The sequence below is a fragment of the Gouania willdenowi genome, chromosome 3 (assembly GCF_900634775.1).
Source record: "Gouania willdenowi chromosome 3, fGouWil2.1, whole genome shotgun sequence".
Lineage (NCBI taxonomy): Eukaryota > Metazoa > Chordata > Actinopteri > Blenniiformes > Gobiesocidae > Gouania > Gouania willdenowi.
The window spans coordinates 35,228,169-35,249,264 of record NC_041046.1 but is presented as its reverse complement, the minus strand read 5'-3'; the positions used below and the strand labels follow the sequence as shown (position 1 = coordinate 35,249,264).

Here is a 21,096-nt window from a genome sequence, read left to right as displayed (position 1 = left end):
ATGATTCACCTGACAGTCATTTATGTCCAAAAACAAATGAGTTCCCTGAAAGCCCTCCTCACCGTCTCACCTGGGCGGAAGCGCCATATAAGGCGGTGTGGTGCGGTTAAGCCCCGCCCCCTTCGTTCAGGTGTACAGCGGAGCGTCTTTCAAAGCTTTACTTCAGGGTGAAACACAGGAGGAATGACGGCGCTGAGCTGCGAATATGAAACAACCTGAAAAAGTCTTCTTGTGTTTCCTTTCCAGCTGTAACCTCACGGACTAATGGGGCTTTTTCTGCTGGGCCTGGTTCTATACTGGATAAACACCGTGGAGGGTAAGCTGGTATTTAGTTCGTATATATATTTAAAAAAAAAAAAAAAAAAACTTTGAAAAAAACAACAAAACTGCAACATGTGTTTTAAGGTGTGCAAATTAGCATGCTTTGCAGGTAAATGGTATATGAATTATTGCACATGATTTTATTTTCCTAAAATAGTTTTAACATATTCATGCATTTTTATTATTTTTATTTTTAAAAAGTTTTCTTTCTTTTTTTTTTTTTTTTTTTTTTTAAACCAACTGTGTCTGATAGATCATGTTACCCACATAGAGACAGCCAGGAATCTGTAATCGGTGTTGACAAGTTCACTGCCTGCATGTATGTGTGCTGCAGGGTCATGTTCAGGAGGCAGTGCTGTGACTTGTGACGAATGTCTGCAGATCAGTCCTCACTGTGCCTGGTGCACACAGGAGGTAAGCATCCACATGCATGCATGCATTACTGCAGGGGTGTCAAACTCATTTCACTTCAGGGGCCACATGAGACCCAGAACGAAAAAAAAAAACCAAATATTAAAGGGAATTAATGCAATTTTACTGATAAGCGTTATTTGGACAAATAATAATATTTGCATGCAGCCACAAACATCTGGAACTGAACTATATCATATTTTACATAAGCAAACAGTATTTAGTGCAGTGTTTTTCAACCTTAGGGTCGGGACCCCATGTGGGGTTGCCTAAAATGTGTAGTAATTCGTTAGATAAATTAATCACACACAATAAATAAATCTTATACTTGAACTTTCTCAAATATAAATGTAGTTCAAATAAAATGCAGGATAGAGATATCTGAGGTGGCACACTAACCCTGGCTACTTCATATTTGTAACACAATTTAACAAACATGATCAAAAGCTTTTTTTCAAAAAGAAATGTCTCCAGGGTCGCCGGACGTTTGTGATATCACAATGCGGTCACGACCCCGAAAAAGGTTGGGACCCTCTGATTTAGTGCCTCCCGAACAGATTCATGTCTCCAGTTTTTATCATTTCCATTTACAAAACTGACCCTTGTGTTATTAGTACATGTTCTAATCACCATCATTATCATAGTCATTATTAGGAATGTCATTTTTAAACAAACACATGTTCAAATCCCCATATTTTTCATGCAACACATATATATCCTGTACTAAACAATTCTGCTCCACTTTATTTACTTCTATAGAACCTTTCATACATAGAACCTGTAGCCCAAAGTGTTTTAGAAGAACAGACAGGATTTAAAAAAAAAAAAAAAGTACAAGTATTGGGAGCCAATAAAATGTATAAAACAATGGATTAAAACATACCGTATAAAAAAGAAAGATATTACAAAAGGAGGATTATCGCATGTTAAAAGCCAAATTAAAAAGATGTCTTTACTTTTCTTTTAAAAGCATCAGTAGAAATGGAGATAAAAGCATGAATTAAAATTTTAGCATCTTTTTGAGTTAAAAAAAGGTCTCACTTTGGCAATGTTTCTCAGGTTAAAAAAAATGTGGGATAAAACATACGTCTGAATCTAAAATGCTTGTTTCAATGTAAGTGCAAAGAACTCACAGTTTGGATTGGATTTGCTCTCGTTTTTTGTCGGCGTCCAATTAAAATATTTTCGGCCTTGTTGTCATTTAATTTTGAAAAGTTCTTGCTCATCCATATATTAATGTCGGCGATGCATACAGTAAGACATTGCAGAGAAGAGGGGTCATCCTCTGGGGAGACAGAGAGATATAACCGAGTGTCGTCAGCATATAAATGATAGTTGATGTTATGTTTTGTGATGATATTTCCGAGTGGTAGCATGTAAAGGGAGAATAAAATGGCCTCGTCTTCAATCTGTGGATAAAACCTGTGACTTTTCTTTTCCTTTTTCCGTTCAGAATTTCACTGATTGGTTCTCCGTCGGTGTGCGATGCGACACACTGGATAAATTACTTGAAAAAGGATGTGTCAGGGGCCAAATCCAGTTCCCGGTCTCCGAGAGTCAAATCCACTTGAGCCGACCTCTTGGTAAAAAGACAGTGGACGCTAACAGCACTCAGATCTCGCCGCAGAAGATGTCCCTAAAGCTCCGTCCTGGTATGCTGTCCATTGTATTTTGAAAAGATTTCAATCAAGGTGGACTCAACCACAGCTTGCAATGAGGCCGGGGTTCATTTTGTGCAGGTAGCCCAGTGACTTTCCAAGTTCAAATTCAACACACCGAGGACTACCCTGTGGACATCTACTATCTGATGGACCTGTCTGGATCCATGATTGATGACCTAGAAATGATCAAAGACTTGGGCTCCACGCTTTCCAAAGAAATGGCCAAGCTCACCAGTAAATTTCGGATGGGCTTTGGCTCTTTTGTGGAGAAGCCTGTTCTACCTTTTATCAAGATCACAGAAAGTGAGCTGAAGAACCCCTGCAGGTAAATGATCAACAGCAAAAACACAGAGTTGTAAAAAGTACTGATATATCCTTCTCGAGTACTCAAATTCAAGTAAGTCATACATAAAATACTCAAGTACAAGTAAAAAGTAGCTCAATTAAATACTGTCGTCCTCAAAGTAAAAGTTACTAGTTACTTTCAACCCCATCTTTATTTTTGGTAATAATTCTTGCCACGGTTCTCTTGCATACAGTAAACATCTCATGTATAAACTTAAAAAGTAAGAGACCAAATCTTGCACAATTAGAACTTAATTAATTTCCACAAAGGCATCTGTATAAAATAAAAGGTTTGTCTACTATTTTATAAATAAAACACCGGTGAATTCAATTTCAAAATAAAGAAATTCTCAGGCTCTAAGTATAGCTACATGTATGAACTCAGGATTCAATGGTGTTTAGGTGTGGTGCATTACCTTTGTTTTGTAGTTTCATGTCCATTGATCATTTTAAAACAAAAAAAAATGAATTTAATCAGTACCTGCTGGGTGTAGAAATGTAGCAAATTACTTCTTTTAAAACATTCTTAAGTACAAGTTAAATGACTGATTTAGAAATGTAAAGTACTCAATTACAGTAACGTGAGTACTAGTTTTAGCTCTGCCAAAATCACGTTCTCCCTTCACGCTGGGAATTCAAGCTATTAAATGATGTGATCTTACATCTGCTTTTCACCCCTTTAATTCCCCGTGTGCACAGCGCTGTGGGTCACAACTGCCTGCCAACGTTCGGCTACAAACACATCCTGTCCCTGACGAGCCTTACTGACAAGTTCAATGAGATCATTGCAACGCAGCACGTTTCTGCTAACGTTGACGTGCCGGAGTGTGGCTTCGACGCTGTCATGCAGGCTGCGGTCTGTGGGGTGAGGCTCCATCTGCCTCTCTATGTTCACTGTACGCTAGCTTGTGATTCTGCCTGATGAACGTCATCATTAGTCAATCATTCAGTGCCGTTCTCTGTGTCCTGGTAGAATAAAATAGGCTGGAGGAACGATTCCATGCGTCTGCTGGTGTTTGTGAGTGACGCTGACTCACACTTTGGGATGGACAGTAAAATGGCTGGTATTGTGATTCCCAATGATGGACAGTGTCACCTGGATATCAACAATGAATACTCCATGTCAGCGGTGCAGGTTAGGAATCCTTCCTTATTGTATTGTAGGATCAATTTTCCCTCTCCACGCTTCACGTGATCATGGACGGATGTCTTTATGTTTTGGGTGAAGGAGTATCCAACTCTTGGTCAGCTGATTGATAAGGTGGTCGAGAACAACATCCTCCTGATATTTGCTGTGACGAAAGAGCAGAAGCACAACTATGAGGTAACATTTCATCCTTATAGAATTATTGTTTATTAGGCCAGTGGTTCTCAACCTTTTCAGCCAAAATAAAGGTGCCAGAGACCGGGGACCCCCACTGTACCTGAAGGTGGTTGAACACAGACATGAACATTGAAGAACAGTCATGTGGAGACAGGGTCATCTATAGGGGGACTAAAGGGTAGAGATTTTTGGGGCCCATCTATAAAGTCAGCAAAATGATGGTCCATTGTTCCATGAATTTGTGATAACCACATTTAGTTACTTATCTGAATAATATCCACAGGAAAGTTATTAAACTTGTTTAATTCAGAAATAAAATGGGTGGAATAGGTTGTGAAATGGGATTTTAAAAACCAGAGTGGCCAAAAACGGACAGAAAAAGTGGTAAAAATAGTTCAAAATGTCAATGTTGGCCTAAAGGTGGCAGAAATGGGGGAGGGGGGTTGGGATAATATAAATAAAAAATAGGAACAATTAGTTTAAACTGACAAACAAAGCCATGTCAAATCATGAATGTGGTTAAATTGGCAAAAAATAAGCATGAACTATGTTGAAAAGAGGTTAAAAGTGACAATAATGGGTCAACATATGTGATATTAGGTGGTAAAAGTGGTGGAAAGGGTTTGTAAGTCCCAAAAATGTCTTGAAAGTGGAAACAATGTGCAGAAAAGGTATTGAAATTTGATGGAGATTGAGAAGTGGCAGAAATGGGAGTAATGTAGCAAGAATGCATTAAAAGGAGAAAAAATATGGCAAGAACAAGTGATGAAAATATGTTAAAATATGGTAAGTTTGATGTAGTTGCAGAAAAAGGGTGAAAATAAGCAAAAATGGGCTCAAATTGTTCAAAAAATATTCCTAGTTTCCTCAAGGCAGTGTCTCACGACCCCAAATGGGTTTTGACCCCAAAGTTGAAAACCTCTGTATTAGGGCATATTGTTTTCTGAGGTTAATTCCAGAGTTGAATTCACATTCAACTTGCTCACTTTTCTTTTCTACACTTTTCCATACAGTTGGGATTTTAAACTCACTATCTATATCATAGCAGTGGCTCTGTTGCTATTTACATGCGTTCTTTGTTTCCTTTTCTCCAGAACTATGCAAATCTCATACCTGGCGCCACAGTCGGAGTCCTGGCAACAGATTCCCGCAACATCCTGGAGCTGATTGTAACAGCATACAAAGTAAACAAACTGTTTCCCGGACTTGAATGTTGAATGTGCTGTGCTGTGTGTGTTGCTGAAAAGATTTGTGCAGAAAACACCTGCCATCACTAAAACAGTGACAAGTTCATTATAGATACAGGCTGTGTTCGAAATCGTATCCTAATGTATTACTTATACTATGTCGGATGTCAAAGTTAGTGTGTAGTGCGTTCACATTAGATAGTATGGAGGGGTTGAGTACCTGAGGAATACCCGGATGTATACTATATTGGGACATTTTTGTCATATGCAAGGTGGGCACACTAGTCATACTCAAATGCCCCATGATGCTTTGCGAGCAGAATGTAAAATCATCCTGGGACCGGCTTCAAACTAAAAGTCAAACATTTCATTTTCAAAACAAAAGCAGCTCTTCTCGTGTTCCATTCGTTTTTAATACTTTTGTAAATTGGGTTCTTGTTTTAACCAGAGGTTTTCTCAGTAGGTCAATGGCGGATCTCCAAAAATCTGTGAAATGTTGGCATGAAATATGTTTCTGTGAGTTTTATGGATCAAATGACCACATGTTGCAATTCTGCTTTGTCACTTTCTCACTTAAAATGCTTTCAGAACTTTCAACTGTTGGCGAATCAACAGAGATTCAGGATTTTGTCGTTGTAGGTTTGAAATGCATCTTGGGAAACTTGGAAGTATACTTCGATGAGAACCGTAATCCTCCTAATCCTCCTAACCATACTTATAAAATATAGTAGACAGTATATACTCATTGAGTATATAGTGCATGGTGCCTTTTATGCCATTTTCAACACAGCTAAAGTCTCCTCTACACAAGCCTGCTTGGATCTGATTGTGTGCCTATAAATCGTTGGTGTCGCCACCCAAACATGTACAGTAATAATTCAAAATCAATCAGTTTAGTTCGAACTACTTTATTGATAACAACTGACACAAACACAATAGAGTTGTGAGTTAAACGGCTCTTTAACGCAAAGTATTTGTTTTCCACTTCCGTTTTTGCCAACGGTGAAACGTCAGCATTTTTTAACACCTCGTTGGACAAACGTCTTCACCTGCGAACACACGCTCGTCCCTGTGCTCAGCCTTCACGTTTTACCTTTTTCATTCTGGTGCTTTTTTTTTTTTTTTTTCCTGCTTTCATTCCTGCCTCTATTATATATTCCCTCCACCGCGCTGCGTGCTCTGCATCAGCATGTTTGATGGCGAGTTTCTGCTTGTCCCATGTGTTTGATCTCTTCTCTGCCTGAGTATTCCTCTCTCTCTCTCTCATCTGCCCTTCTCCTAAATGCTGCCGTGTTATTTTGTAAATCCCTACAATGGCCTTGAATGGTGGAGGGGCTCGCGGGCCTTTAATTACTTCGTCATTTGTGTCATTTCCATCTATTTTTCTTCTCCTCCATGTCCACCAAATGAAAGGAGGTTATTATAGTGGTGGTAGATTCTCTCATTGAAGGAAACAATACAAATGTCCTATTATTATATATATATTTTTTCCCTTTTTTGCTTACCTGCAGTTTGTGGTTTATTTGCTGATTTGTGCAATTATGAAGACTTTTTTGAATACGTTCTGCCTTGCGCCGAGATGCGTCTCGTTAAATTGCTTCTTTTGTTCCCTTTAATCACACTGAAGAAGACAGAATTAATCGCTTAGAGGAAACAGACAATTAACCCCGAGTGAGCAGCACCCAGACAGTCACTGAATTCGTTACTCAGGTTCTGCTTGTCGGCTCAAGTCGGCTGTCACTCTTTCCTCAGGTGCTTTGTATAGTCCCGCACACCTGGAATGATGATTCACCCGCATGGAAAAGTGAGAATTAGAAAGACGGTTTGGATGAGTCAGCACTGCAGGTCAGCACAGGGTGAAAGCACAACTCCACTCACAACCCTGGAAATCTGACTTGGTGAAAAGAGGAAGTAAATTGGGTTTATTGCTGGAGCTTTGTGAGAGTCGTTGCTTTTTAGGCAAACACTAAAAGCCATGTGGGGTTTTTTTTTTTCTTCATACAAGCTGCTGTAAAATGGACAAACTGTTTTTCAGGAACTTCGCTCAGAGATTGAACTGGAGGTTCTTGGAGACACGGAGGAGCTGCACTTGTCCTTTACGGCCCTTTGTCCAAATGGGGCCGTCCTCCCAGATACCAAACGCTGCTCCAACAGCAAACCTGGAGAGATGGTCAGTGAAATGCATCTATTTTTGTGTTTTGGTGAAGCACTTATTTTGCACTTCATTCTTGGTGACACAAGTCCTCAATGTAGTCTAAAACCAACAAGGAAAAACATTATCTTTACGAGGATGTAATTATTTTAGGGTAAAAACGTCCAAAGCAACTGACGAAAAATATATATATATACAATAACAATTAATATAATAATAATAATAGACATTTTTAAATGCTGCTATTCAGTCATGCATCCTTACTCCTTGATTAGGTTTTGTGAAATACGCTGCAGCCTTTATAGTTTTTGTCATAGATTTTGTCGATTACATTTTTCCAAGTAGCAATAATGAGACTATGACTAATTTAAAAAGCATACATCTGAACTCTACTATAATACATGTAGAATTTTGTTAACTAATAAAAATGAAACTATAATGTTCACAAGGATCGAAATCCAATCAGAAGTAAGTTTGGTTTTTCGAGGTATACAATCAAAACTACCGTACTTTTGTTGCATGGAAAGCTAAGCGGTACTAGCAAACAAGTAAACGGAATGTGTTTGCGGACGTAAGACGACTCAAAACTGTAAAAACTACATTTTTGAAAATGCATAAACTCTAATGCTTTATATTTTAGTCGACTATGTCTTTAACAGATTTAGTCAACTAAAATCTTAATGTTATTTAGTCGACTTAAACTTAGACTATAGCTGAAATAGTCCTTATGACTAAATTTGGACTAAAACTAAGTTTAATTTTGGTCAAAAGACTACGACTAAAAACCAGACAATCAGTGTTATGCACACAATTTTAGCATCGCCAAGCAACCTAATAGTAAATGTCTGTATTCAGTGTGTAAAAAATGAAATCTTATGTTGAATTGTAATTAATGCAAGGGTGAAACTGTTATCACAATGTACTGTATACTGGTATACACTGTACATTTGAGCTGTGAGAGGAAAAGAGAGAAAAACCTCATACACACTCAGCACATATTCTAAGTCCATGGTTTGTTCTATACCCATCTATTAAAAATGGCAATTTAAAAAAATGCAGTCGTGACAGAACATTTACAAGTTGACATTTCTACAGGTACACATCTTGTTATTTTTTATTATTATTATAATTTTTAAAAGCATTGAAAGTGATAGTTGTAAATCCTATGCTTTAGATCTAATGTCCAATTGTAAAAGGTCTTTTTTTTTTTTGCATTTGAAGCGCTTTAGGTCAACATGAATTAAAATGAATTCATATGGTCATGTCTTTAATGAGGAAAAATAGTTTAAAAACATAATTGATATTTAGAATTAATCATTTAAAAATATTATTACAATTTTATTTCAATAGTTTCAATAGCACTTGGACGTCAAATAAATAAAGATAATTAAAGCAAGTAATTTCACATGTAAGCGATGTCCAATAATGTAACAATTGACGTGTTTCAATTTCTAAAACAAGTCATGTTATTTTTACTGATGTTCCTACAAAGGTAAAAAAATAAAAAAATGAATTACAATTCTTAGATTTTTAATATCTTTAATATTAATAATGATTGTGTTAAAAATGTGTTAAAGCACTACTGGTTTGTTTCTCATTAAATAAACTGCAGGGTTTTAAATGATGGATAAATTGTATTTTCAACCACTTTCTTATTCAGGCTTTATTTGAACGCACACTGTTGTTGGTTCCTCAGGTGGTATTCAACGTGTCGGTGGAGCTTCCTGGTTGCTTCTCGGGGGTCCGCCAGTTCTCCCTCAAACCGGTGGGCTTGCAGGACAGTTTGGAGGTGGAGCTGGCATCTCTTTGCTCCTGTGACTGTCAGACCACCAGCACTCCAGAATCCAACAGCAGCCAATGCACTGAGGGCCAGGGGGCTTTCCAGTGTGGCGTGTGCGTGTGTCATCCGGGCTTCCTGGGAGAACACTGTGAATGCAATGAGGACAGCGCTTTGTTGAGCAACTGCCTTGAAAACAATGAGTCTGAGATATGCAACGGTCAAGGGCAGTGCTATTGTGGGAAGTGCGAGTGTCACGCTTCCAGCTTTGGCCGCATTTATGGACAATACTGCCAATGTGACAACTACTCGTGTGTTCGCTTTCGTGGGGAGCTCTGTGGAGGTGAGTCATTACAACCCATTTACTCACTGCCATGTGTTTTGTGGTATGCACATTGTTTGAAGGATGTTTTCTTCTGCAGGTCATGGTGTGTGTGACTGTGGGGAATGTCACTGTGAAAGCGGATGGACGGGCGAGTATTGCAACTGCAGCAGCAGCACCGAGGCGTGCATGTCTGAGGACGGCTCGCTCTGCAACGGCCGCGGAAATTGCAAGTGTGGGGAGTGTGTCTGCTCTGTACCTGGAGCATCTGGAGACAAGTGTGAGATGTGCCCAACATGCGGAGAGGCCTGTAGCTCTGCAAGGTGAGAACGCACTCATGCCAATGCCTAAGTAGGCGAGATAAGAGGTGTGACAATGGGGATCTTGTCAGCTTTTAAGGGATTTTTTTGCTGCTTCATTACCTGAAAGATATAGAACGTAGCCTCCCCTCATGCCACACAATATGTCTGGTCTTTTGACTTCAGGCGTATCGCTTTCTGGTCTTCTTGTTCACATGTGTCTACACCCTTCATGTAACATGAAAAGACACTAATGTTCCCAACACAGCGAAAAGAGATTTCCTTTCTCTATTGTGGGCAGCTGTCAGTGTTACTGCCATTTGATACCAACATGGGAACTCTTAATAGTGATGATTAGCACTTTGATAAGTGACCAACACTGGGCACAGTCTGAGGAAGCGATTGAAGCCCAAAGACTTAGTGGTTCCCAAACTTTTCTCAGTCCCGTACCCCTTCAGACATTTCACCTGAAGCCATGAACTCCTGCACACTTAAAAAACATAATAATGTAATGTCATATACTAGTGTTTCTCAAACGAAGGTATGCAATGGCATCACAGAGAGAGAGGAAAAGTGACAAATTAAAGCATTAAAAGCATGTTTATAATGTTGAATATGATAGTCATACTAAATATTTCCAGCAACACACAAAACGACAACAAAAACACGCAAAATAAGATGCTATATAATCGCGAAGAATAAAGATAACAAACAACAACAGAATATACAAAAGGACACCATAAACACACACACACACTGAGAGAGAATAATTGAAATAATACCAGCAACACATGAAAACAACAAAGACACACTAAATGAGAGAAAAATACACACGACAACTACAAAATGAACCAAAAATTACAGAGAAACGTACAAAACGGCAGAAGGAACAACCAAGCAACACCAGAAACACACACACTGAGAGTAGAATTTAACCAATACAAACAACGCACAAAAACGACAACAAAAACACACACAAAATATGAGAAAAATATGCTGAATAATAAAAAGAACAGACAAAAAACCACAAAATGACATCAAGAACCCAGAAATTATCTTAATTAAAACATGAAATGAAAATACAAGAGTCAGTCTATAGAAATAAATATTTTCAGGTGGCACTAAATACTGTTTCATTCCACTTATTTACAAAATGAGATTCTTTAAAATGTGTGAAATAATAGAAAGGGGGAACTTAGGGTGGGAGAACCACTGTCATATACTATGTAGTCCTACAGTGAAATATGTCCCTGTATTGTACCGATCCTGTTGGAGAATAATATATGATAAAAAAAATAAAAAATAAAAATAATAATATGAATCTTTAAGCACACAATTGAACATCTTATTTAGAATTATCACTTGTTTGGATCATTTATTTAATTAGCCTACTGGCATTTTCAGCAAGAAACCAACATCTTTGTATTGGAAAATAAATCTACCAAAGATGTGTTGATTGAACAATATAGCAGTAATAGAACATATTCATCGTTCATTTTGTTTTCATGTTTGTCAAAGCTGATAATCCACTTTCACACAATGGTGGCAAAGCACATCAAGTATGTTAGAAGGTAGTCTTACAGTGGCTGGCCAGTGTGTAATTTGTGGCAATGCATGGAGGCTCCTGACTGCTGCTCTATTTATATTCTTGTTTCTAATGTTGTCACGCTGTTTTTAATTTTTATTCACGTACCTCCTATGACAATTTGTGTACCCCTGGGGGTACCTGTACCCCACTTTTGGAACTTAGCGTCCAAATCTGGGGTCACCAACACGGTGACTGCGGGCCCCACATGGTAGCCCACATGGACTATGTGTGGTGCCCTCAGGCTTGTTTTAACAGCAGCACTAGTCACCAGCTAACTCCATCTAAAAAATGAATGAATAAATGAATGAATACATTTTATTTGGTTGTCCATTCGATGCACAGTACATTGACAAATATTCACCAAATACATCTCAACCAAAAAGGGGTTGGGCTGAAGCAACTTGCTTAAATAAGCCCATCCAGACATTACAAATTAACTGTTTAAACTATTTAAACGCAACAACAATTCTCAATTAAATTTGATACATTCATAATTTCCTACTCAAAATACATTTTCTTTAATAACTTATTTTTCTTATTCCTTTACTTCTATGACAACAGTGTATATGTGTTGATCATTTCATATTTTAAAGTATTTTTAAATGTAGATAGTGTGTAAATTGATTTGAGTTAATCATTAAGATCGTTGCAGATTTTTATTCCAATGACAGAGATTTTCTACAATTTGAGACAAAAAAAGCGTATCTAAGATTATAATGACTGTTTCTTAGATTGAAGAATGCTTGAATACCTATAGGAAGATCTTTGTTTACAACTCAAAACAAAATTTCTAGTATTTTTAACCTAACTATATCCGTACATTTTAAAATAATTGATTTTATAAAAAGTTCATTAGTATGGTCATGGTATCCCACTTTATTAATTATTCTTATTGCCCTTTTTTGTAATTGAATTATTGGATCAATGTGTGTTTTACAAGCATTTCCCCAATTTTTGGAGCAATAAGACAGATAGGGAAGCAAAAGTGATGAGTATAATATATGCAAGCATTTAATATTTAATATTGTTTTAGATATTTTACACTTGATGTGCTGTATATGTGGTTTCCAGCTCGTCTGATGGTAAAAGGCTTTAAACTCACAAAGGTAAATTCAGATAAATACAGATGTAGTCAGAACCTTAGTAAAGTTAAACACTGCTGGACCTGATACATCATTTTTCTGTTAAATTAACAGTTCTTAAATGTTTATTTTCACTAAAACGTTGAGACAAATGTGTTCAAGTATTGCAGCAGGATTTCATTAAAGATGCTCTAGATTTTGGTGTTTGGGTTTTAATGTTTTTTTTTTTTTCCAAATAAATAAATTGAATTTTAAAAAAGTGGAGTTTCATAAAATCTTACATAATTATTAAATTGTAAGAAAATGAGTAGTTAGAGGCTAGTAGAATTGAACATGATGATTCCCAATGAAACGTTTCAGAAATGGTCATTTGAAAATGAAACAATGGCATAAATTAAAGAGAAAAAAATGTGTTGCATGTTGAAACTTAAGTATTTCCTATTTTTTAAGTAGATGCAAAGTCTTCCTTCATTATCTTTCCCTCTGTTTAAAGTGAAACTGGGAAATTGTAGTAGTATTTCTGTGTGTATCAAACCCTTTAGGATGATTCAGTAACTTTGAAGTCGCTCATGGTTTCAGAAAGGTTTGTGACCACTGGTCTGAGTGAAAGCTTTTTGTTTGTTTTCACACCAGGGCTTGTGTAGAGTGCCAGCTTCTGAAGGAGGACAGTCCTGAGCTGTGCAATCAAAGTTGTAGCATCCCCAAAATTTCCATCAACACATCTGCAGGTAAAGAACTTTTTGACTCACATGTCTGGGGATCTTTAGCAATCAACCCAGGGGTAGGGATGGGGAAAAAAAGTAATGTCATTCAAAAAAGTAATGTCAACTTTTGAATTCCCCGTCATTGCACAGGAATTTCTTCCAAATTTTCTTTCAGGTGACAGCAGAAAAGGTTAATGAAGTGTTGTTGTCACTCTCACGCATGCACACATAATGTGTTTTTCATTATTGCTTATAAGTTTTGGAATCATTCATTGACAGGGCTAGAAAAACGACTGCTGCACAAATGAATTGATAATTAAATTAAAATGATAGTATTTTTTTGTTGTTTTTAACAAATACAGTAGATCTTGCTCCCAATTTCTGTCAGAGTGTGAGACTCAAATACTACAGCAACATGACAGCAAAAAAAATAAAATAAATAAAAGTAGGACCTGGTGTGATGTAATGAAACAGGATCTCAGGCAGGTTTCAAGTCTATGCAAGGAGCTTTTAATGACTCACTTTTAATAAAAAAGCAAAAAAAACCAAAACAAAATATGTTGTTAAAAAAAAAGATTTCAACCAAAAAAAAACATTTTAATTTGAAGCAGACTTTACCTTATCTATATATGTAGAATAAATGCTTGGTTTCCAACCTATAGGTTTGCATCACTTTCCTTGTAATACTGTATAGCTGAAATGTTCGGAAAGTGAGGGTTGACGGTGAAATCTTTGCACTGTCACTGTAAAGCTGTTTCAAATCCCTATGTGTCCACACCCTGTTCACCACCTCTGTGCTGTTAAACAGAGCCTTTAACTCTCAACTGCTGTACATGTGAGCAATAAAACAGTGTAACCTTTGACTGAGTTAAAATGGGACAATAACATAGAAAATATGCTTTAGCTCTTGAGAGTTGGGTCATGCATTTAGCCCAACAATGCTATTTTCTTTTTTCATCTTTATTCATCAAACCAAATGTTGTACTGTAATGAATGCTGGCTTCAGGAATAAGATGGACAGCTGTAAAGCAGTAATGATATCCATCCTGGAAGTAGTTCAACCAAGACCAAAAAAAATAACCCCGAAACGAAACACTCGCTCTGTTTAATGGACACTTTGGTGCAATTTAAAAGCAAAATAAACATTGAGCCATAATAAGTTTCAACTGGGGTCATTGGTTTGGAGGAATTCTGACCTCCATCGACTCAGGTGTCCTCTAAAATCTGCACCCCTTTTTTCTCCAGCATGACACCATCCTTGTCCTTTTGACTAGTGTGGGACAATGGGGAACATATTATTTACCGTGTTTTACAGGCACAGCTATTGTGGTGCATGTGAATAGCAACAAGAAAAAAGCCTGCTGCTCCTTTATAGAGGGCCTGATTTTTAAAGCCACTGTTTTGTGCAAGCTGAGATGTATATCTGATGATCATAGAGGATTTTTCAGGCTCCACATGTGAAATACAATGGCGTGGTCCACACTCCAGATTGTAATCTCTGATATGGAAATCACACTGACAGCACAAAAGAGGAAGGTGTATCCTTTTACGTTATTAGCACAAAGCCGAGAGGGAGGATGAAATGCAATAGATTCCCACCTCATGGATATGTATGTTCATGTTTCCTCCCCAGAATATGACCGGGGCTCCTTTATGCCGTGCACACTGATGATGGAGAATGAATGCTGGATCTCATTTAATGTGGTGCAAGGCGAGACCGGGACGACTGCGTACAATCTACAGATGTATGGTAAGATTAACCACACAAAAAAAACCCAAAAACAAAAACTGTATTGACTGTTGATGAGTAAAACAGTCTCATTGTGTTCTCCAGGGTGCCCTGAAACTCCTAACATCCCCATGATCATTCTTGGGGTTTCCCTTTCTGTCGTGTGCATCGGCATGATTCTGCTCGGTGTGTGGAAGGTGTTGGTGTCGGCGCATGATCGGAAGGAGGTGGCCAAGTTTGAGGCGGAGAGGGCGAAGGCAAAATGGCAGTCGGTGAGTTTAAATAAAATTGAATACACCTTTACTGATCAGCAACATACTATAAGAGCAGAGAGTAAGAACAATAATTCAATTTTATTATATTTTTATATAGTGCAAATTACAACAATAGTCATCTCGAAGCGCTAATAATAAATACTTGCATAGGATTATAGTGCAGAAATAAATATTAGCACAGGATTATAGTGCAGAAATATATAATAACACAAGATTATAGTGCAAGAATAGGTACTAGCGTAGGATTATAGTGCAGAAATAAATATTAGCATAGGATTATAAAATAAATACTAGCATAGGATTATAGTGCAGAAATATATATTAGCACAGGATTATAGTGCAGAAATATATAATAACACAAGATTATAGTGCAAGAATAGGTACTAGCGTAGGATTATAGTGCAGAAATAAATATTAGCATAGGATTATAAAATAAATACTAGCATAGGATTATAGTGCAGAAATACATATTAGCACAGGATTAAAAAATAAATACTTGCATATGATTATAGTGCAGAAATAAATATTAGCACAGGATAATAGTGCAAAAATAAATACTAGCATAGGATTATAGTGCAAAAATAAATACTAGCATTGGATTATAGTGCAAAAATAAATACTAGCATTAGATTAAAGTGCAAAAATAAATACTAGCATAGGATTATAGTGCAAAAATAAATATTAGCATAGGATTATAGTGCAAAAACAAATACTAGCACAGGATTATATTGCAAGAATAGATACTAGCATAGGATTATAGTGCAAAAATAAATATCAGCATTGGATTAGTGCAAAAATAGATACTAACATAGGATTATAGTGCAAGAATAAATACAAGCATAGGATTATAGTGAAAAAATAAATACTAGCATAGGATTATAGTACACAAATAAATATTAGCATAGAATTATAGTGCAAAAAAAGCAAACAAACTTGAGTTGTTAAAGCAAACAAAATCGATTTTAACAACTAAAATCAATTGTAAGATGTTTGTAATTAATGATTTAACTTGTATTTAAAACCTAAAGTAAAATTATTTCCAAATACACATTTGTGTGGTGGTTTCCACTCCTACTTTACAGCAAAAACAGCCTGGGTTAAAACTCTGGGCTGAACATCTGGGACATTATTGCTTTCCAGGGTTTTCCCTGGGGAGTCCAGCCTCCATGCACAGTCTGTTTAAGTCTGAGTCAGTTTAAAGCTGCTGGAGACCATAATTGTTTTTAGATGAATACATAGTGTGGGGCAGGCCTCATAAATCAATAAATTTAAGATGTGTTGCTTGAATAAAAGATGTAAAAAGTATAAATTTTATTAGTGTTTAGTGCATTGCATTGTGGGATGTGGAGTTCTGTTGTATTTTTACTTTATTCGACACCGTGATTTCTTGTGTGATTCCAAAAAGTAGCTCATTTCTGGTGTTTTCACGAAGTGAAAGTTGTGGTATAACAATGGTGGATGTTTATTTTGGGGTTTACACGGAAAGATATGAATCTGGCCAGAGTTTTATGTCTCTCTGAGTGAGGTGATATCACTGGGAATACAGGAAACAAACGAGAACAAAAATGGTGTCAAGCAAATAATTGTCCTGCTTGTGTGGCAAAGAAACACAGGAGATAATGGTAAGAATTAAATTAAAACACTTCCATGCATCTGTATACGGATCTCCACCTTTTACATATTTTTTCAAGCGAATGATCTTAGACTTATTGATCTCTGATTTAAAAAAAAAAAAAAAAAAAAAAACCCATCATCCTCAGTAGCTTTAATTGAAGTCTGTCGGTAATATTTTGTTTGTCTGTTTCTATATGTTGGTGTCTTGGGTTGTACCCAGGATGTGTGTAATTAAAAAAGCAAAAAGTACAGTATTCTTTCCCAGCTGATGGTCAGAGTTTGACTTTCATTGCATTTGTTTGTTTTCTTCTCTCCAGGGGACCAACCCTTTGTTTAGAAGCTCAACGTCTACATTTAAAAATGTAACTTACAGGAATACACAAAGATAAACGACTATCACAATGGATCACTACTGACAAACTATGGGACGATGCAAACCAAGTGCACATAAGTGTGTTGGAGAGTCACGTTTTTTTTGTGCTGCAGTTTGAAAAAAAAGTCTCTGTATTTGTTTCAGAGATGTAACACAGTAGAGAACACTGTGAATGGATGGACACTATGTGATAAACTTGCTGCTGTAATTGTGCACTGCTATTGTACTGTAAAAAAAAAAAAAAAAAAAAAACCTGTCTGTGTTGTATTGTCCAACACACATGTTTGTGTACTGTAACGTGCAGTGAAGAAAACAGGAGTCTATGATGGCCTACTACTGAAAAACATGTGGAATTTAAACATGTTGCAGCTTATGTAAATGGATGTATATTTCTATTTTTGTGTTGTGAAGAAAGGCTGAGCCTTCTGTGTTAATAGCTCTTTTTGTTTTTAATTATTTTAGCTGCAACTGGCATATAAATAAAGTTGAATTTTCATTTGTTGTAAATTATTCATCAGGACAGCTTTTAAATGTATAATACAATGTGTAACAAAAGTTTAAATCCCCTTCTTAACCAGATGGTAAAACATGGTACAATAATTACAAATAAAGGTGTAGATTCAAATTCCTCTTTGTTTAAGTAATTGTTTTATAAAAACTGTTCTCACACAAAACAATTCACCACAAAATTACTCATTAATAGTGTATTATGGTTGAATCAATTGCAGTTTGTTCTATTAAACCTGCTCGTATTTTGACATTTTAAGACTGAGATGCTCAAGTATGCTAGTTATTTAAATATTAGGGATTTTCAATATTACCTCTTTTTTTTGCCAATATCTGATTTGCCGATATTGTCCAACAGAGCCCCTCAGGTTAAGCCTAATTTTAATGTGATGCCCCACTAAATGTATTCCACAAATAAACATAATTTGCACATAATAAGAAAAATTTAACTCAACTTTAGTAATTAGAGCAAGTGCAATATTTGTGCAAAAATCAGCCAATATTATTGGTGGGTTGATAGCATAACCCTTCTTTATTCAATATTGTAAATTTTATCATTAATTTTTTTTGTGTGTATGTGTGATGGGTTCATTTGAAAAATGTATATTTTTTTAAAATCTAAAAATATAAGCTTAATCAGTGTTTCATTATTATTATTATTACCAATTCAGGGTTCCTACAGCTTCAGTCAAATTCAAGACATTTTAATGCTATTTGAAATACAAGTTAAGACCAACTTCACAGTAAACACAAATGGGGGGAAAAAGTGCCACATCAATTACATTAGAGTACATTTTTTCCATTGTCCAAAAATACACAAAATTATAGTAAAATACACACACACAAAAACAGACTAAAATAATCAAAACACACATGACAAATAAAAACCATTAAGAAAAATCTATGTTGAACTGGCAATTTTTGTTAAATCTACATTTCCCCATGTTGTTGAAAGTTGCTACAAGCATGACGCACATCTGCCCGTTGCAATCACGTCACTGGTTCCACTGGTTCCGCAGCCGTGATTGTGCGATATGACGGTAAATTATATATCTACCTGTTAGGGGTCATGATCATTGGCCTGCTAATGATGGGGGTATGTGCCTTTCTAATCCTTCGTATGCTAAGAAATCTATCTGAAGATAACAAGGAACTTTGCAAGAAGATGAACATTTCTTTTGAACTGGAGGAACGCAAACAACGTCTGGGAATGAAATCTGCAGGGAACAAGGACGACACGAACAACGATGGAAGAGGAGGAGGAATGAAAAAGACAACACTGACTACAGATGAGAATAAATCCTACATAAAAAAGGACAAGCTTTGATGTAAATTTTCTGTGTTCAAAACAGGGGACGGGACTTGGATAAGCAAACTGTTTCTCTCGTCTCCTTTTTCGGCATGGACAAAACAAAAAAAAAAAAACTTCTGTGAATGCAACCATGTTGGAAATAAACTGAATATATATATATTTAAAAACAAATGTTACCATTTATTTTGAAATGTGAGACTACTTAACAATCATAAAATCATACTTATGTGTTAAAATGAGAGATTAAGATTTTTTGAAACATTGATATAGGACAATTTTAATGATAATTCAAGCTTTATTTTTAGATTCATCAATTTTATACCTTTTATAAGACTTTTTAAGGATCCGCGGGAACCCTGCAAATTAATTACTAGACATGAGACCCTAAGGTTGAAAAAGATTAGATCAAAATAGGCCACCCCAAGATTCCCGGTGCCCCCTCCCCCCATACAAATGTTTTTGGGGCGCCCCTGGTTTTTTTTTTTTTTTTTTTTTTTTTTGCGTCCCTGGTTAAAGGCTCGGTGTCGGTACCAAATCTTCTGAACTTCCGTGTGCAGCTTCTTCACATCTGTAGTTTAAAGCTTAAGTGTGATAAAAAAAAAGCTCCAGATGTTCCAGACAGTGAGTAAAGCAGCCTAAGCCAGAGAGCGGGAGGAATGCGGTTCTCTGCCCCGGCAGCAGCGGCTCCTCCGTCAGACGTGACGTCGCTGGTCCCCCGCTGAAAAACTTTAACTCGGCCCAACTTTTTTCCTCCACCATGAAGGAGAAAAAAACCCCACTGAGCCCCAAACCCTCTCCGTGACCGGGGTGGTGTGGACGCTGTGTGGTGGTTAGTTATTCGCTGCTTCGAAATGCGTCGTCCCCGCAGCTGGTGCTCCAGGCTGCCGCTGTTTGTTTGTGTTACTCTGGTGTTGCTGCTGAAAAGCTGCATGAGTGACGACGACGACGACGTCCTGGAGGAAACGCAGCTCATGGACCTTTACAGTAAGTTATCAGTCAGTCAGTGTCTGTGTCTGTGTCTGTCTACTAAACTAACCATTTACAGCTTCTGTCTGAGCTTAAACTGGACCAAAGTGTGCATGTAAGGAGGCTTTGACTCATCATCACCATGGTAAACATGTCCTGAGCTGTTCCTCTGCAAAGTCAACATATTATGCATATATCAGAATACATTCAGCTAGTGTCAGAAGATGTGTCCTGTTGATCAGTGTTTCTCAAACTTAGTTTACCCCCTTTCTCTTACTTCTGAATCCAAGTACCCCCCCTTTGTCTGACTACAACATTTTGCTTAGAAAAATAATTAAAAAACAACTATAGAGCATAATGATGGAATGAATGAGTGATAATAACACACACACACACACACACACACACACACACACACACACACACACACACATATATATATAGTTTCTATTTGTATAGCACATTTCATACACAAGGCAACTCAATGTGCTTTACATTCAACTGTTTAAAATCAATAAGAACATTCAAAATCATCAGTAAAATCAATTAAAATCATCAACAAACACATTACATCAACAACATGACCAAAAATCTCCCTCTCAGTCATATGCAGTAAATATATGAGAAATAAAGTGCCTTTAACTTTGATTTAAAAATGTTCACATCTAGTTCAACTAAAATTCAGTTTATATATATATATATTTTTTTTTTTTTTTCACAAAATGCTGTTCATGTACTCGTGTGTATTTGTAGCTTGTAGGTTTGATGTCTGATCTGTGCAGATTTGCGAGTCACTGTCTTTGACTCTGCGAGTTAATCCTTGGATTTCTGGCCTTTCACGCCGTTTAACAGGAGGTAAACTAACAAACCAAACATTGTTACGAGCAGAATTTGCGAGAACGCCCGACAACTGCGCACACAACTCCCATTTTGCGCTTTTCTCAACGGTTACTGGCGTGTTGTAAATAAAAGTTGTCATAAAAGATGGCGGAAACTAGTTAATCAGAGAGGATCATGGGAAATTTCTGACATCTCTGCAAACGTTCTATAGGCGTGTTAATTTGAGTGCGAATGGATGAATGAGTTGATATTGTAAAGTGCTTTGAGACTACTTCAGTGTAGGGATAAAGCACTATATAAATCAAGT

At 36.8% G+C, this 21,096-nt stretch overlaps 2 protein-coding genes across 3 annotated transcripts in view; both read left to right on the top strand.

Annotated features, from left to right (window-relative positions):
* The first annotated feature begins 173 nt into the window (after window positions 1-173).
* itgb6 (integrin, beta 6) lies at window positions 174-17,660 on the top strand. 2 transcript variants are annotated; one of them, XM_028435969.1, is made up of 15 exons: window positions 174-316; window positions 656-735; window positions 2,186-2,384; window positions 2,472-2,718; window positions 3,438-3,603; window positions 3,712-3,873; window positions 3,967-4,062; window positions 5,157-5,246; window positions 7,285-7,419; window positions 9,098-9,521; window positions 9,601-9,823; window positions 13,103-13,197; window positions 14,807-14,923; window positions 15,008-15,174; window positions 17,109-17,660. In XM_028435969.1, exons 1-15 carry the CDS (start codon window positions 265-267, stop codon window positions 17,178-17,180), a joined length of 2,325 nt encoding a protein of 774 aa, XP_028291770.1. In that variant the 5' UTR covers window positions 174-264; the 3' UTR covers window positions 17,181-17,660. The 2 variants fall into 2 exon arrangements, with proteins under 2 accessions (XP_028291770.1, XP_028291779.1); XM_028435978.1 differs by lacking the exons at window positions 13,103-13,197; window positions 15,008-15,174; window positions 17,109-17,660.
* Window positions 17,661-19,494: 1,834 nt separating this feature from the next.
* pla2r1 (phospholipase A2 receptor 1) overlaps window positions 19,495-21,096 on the top strand; it is a 35,404-nt gene continuing 33,802 nt past the window's right edge. The window contains exon 1 of the mRNA XM_028472873.1: window positions 19,495-19,967. Within this exon, the coding sequence (XP_028328674.1) occupies window positions 19,835-19,967 (133 nt within the window). The 5' untranslated portion in view covers window positions 19,495-19,834. The remainder of the gene's footprint in view (window positions 19,968-21,096) is intronic.

Bases quoted from the DNA above. Each gene is read 5' to 3' on its own strand.
- itgb6 (XM_028435969.1), top strand. From the start codon at position 265: ATGGGGCTTTTTCTGCTGGGCCTGGTTCTATACTGGATAAACACCGTG. The intron at 2,385-2,471 runs GTATGCTGTCCA...CATTTTGTGCAG, and splicing joins GTCCCTAAAGCTCCGTCCTG to GTAGCCCAGTGACTTTCCAA. The intron at 2,719-3,437 runs GTAAATGATCAA...CCGTGTGCACAG, and splicing joins GAGCTGAAGAACCCCTGCAG to CGCTGTGGGTCACAACTGCC.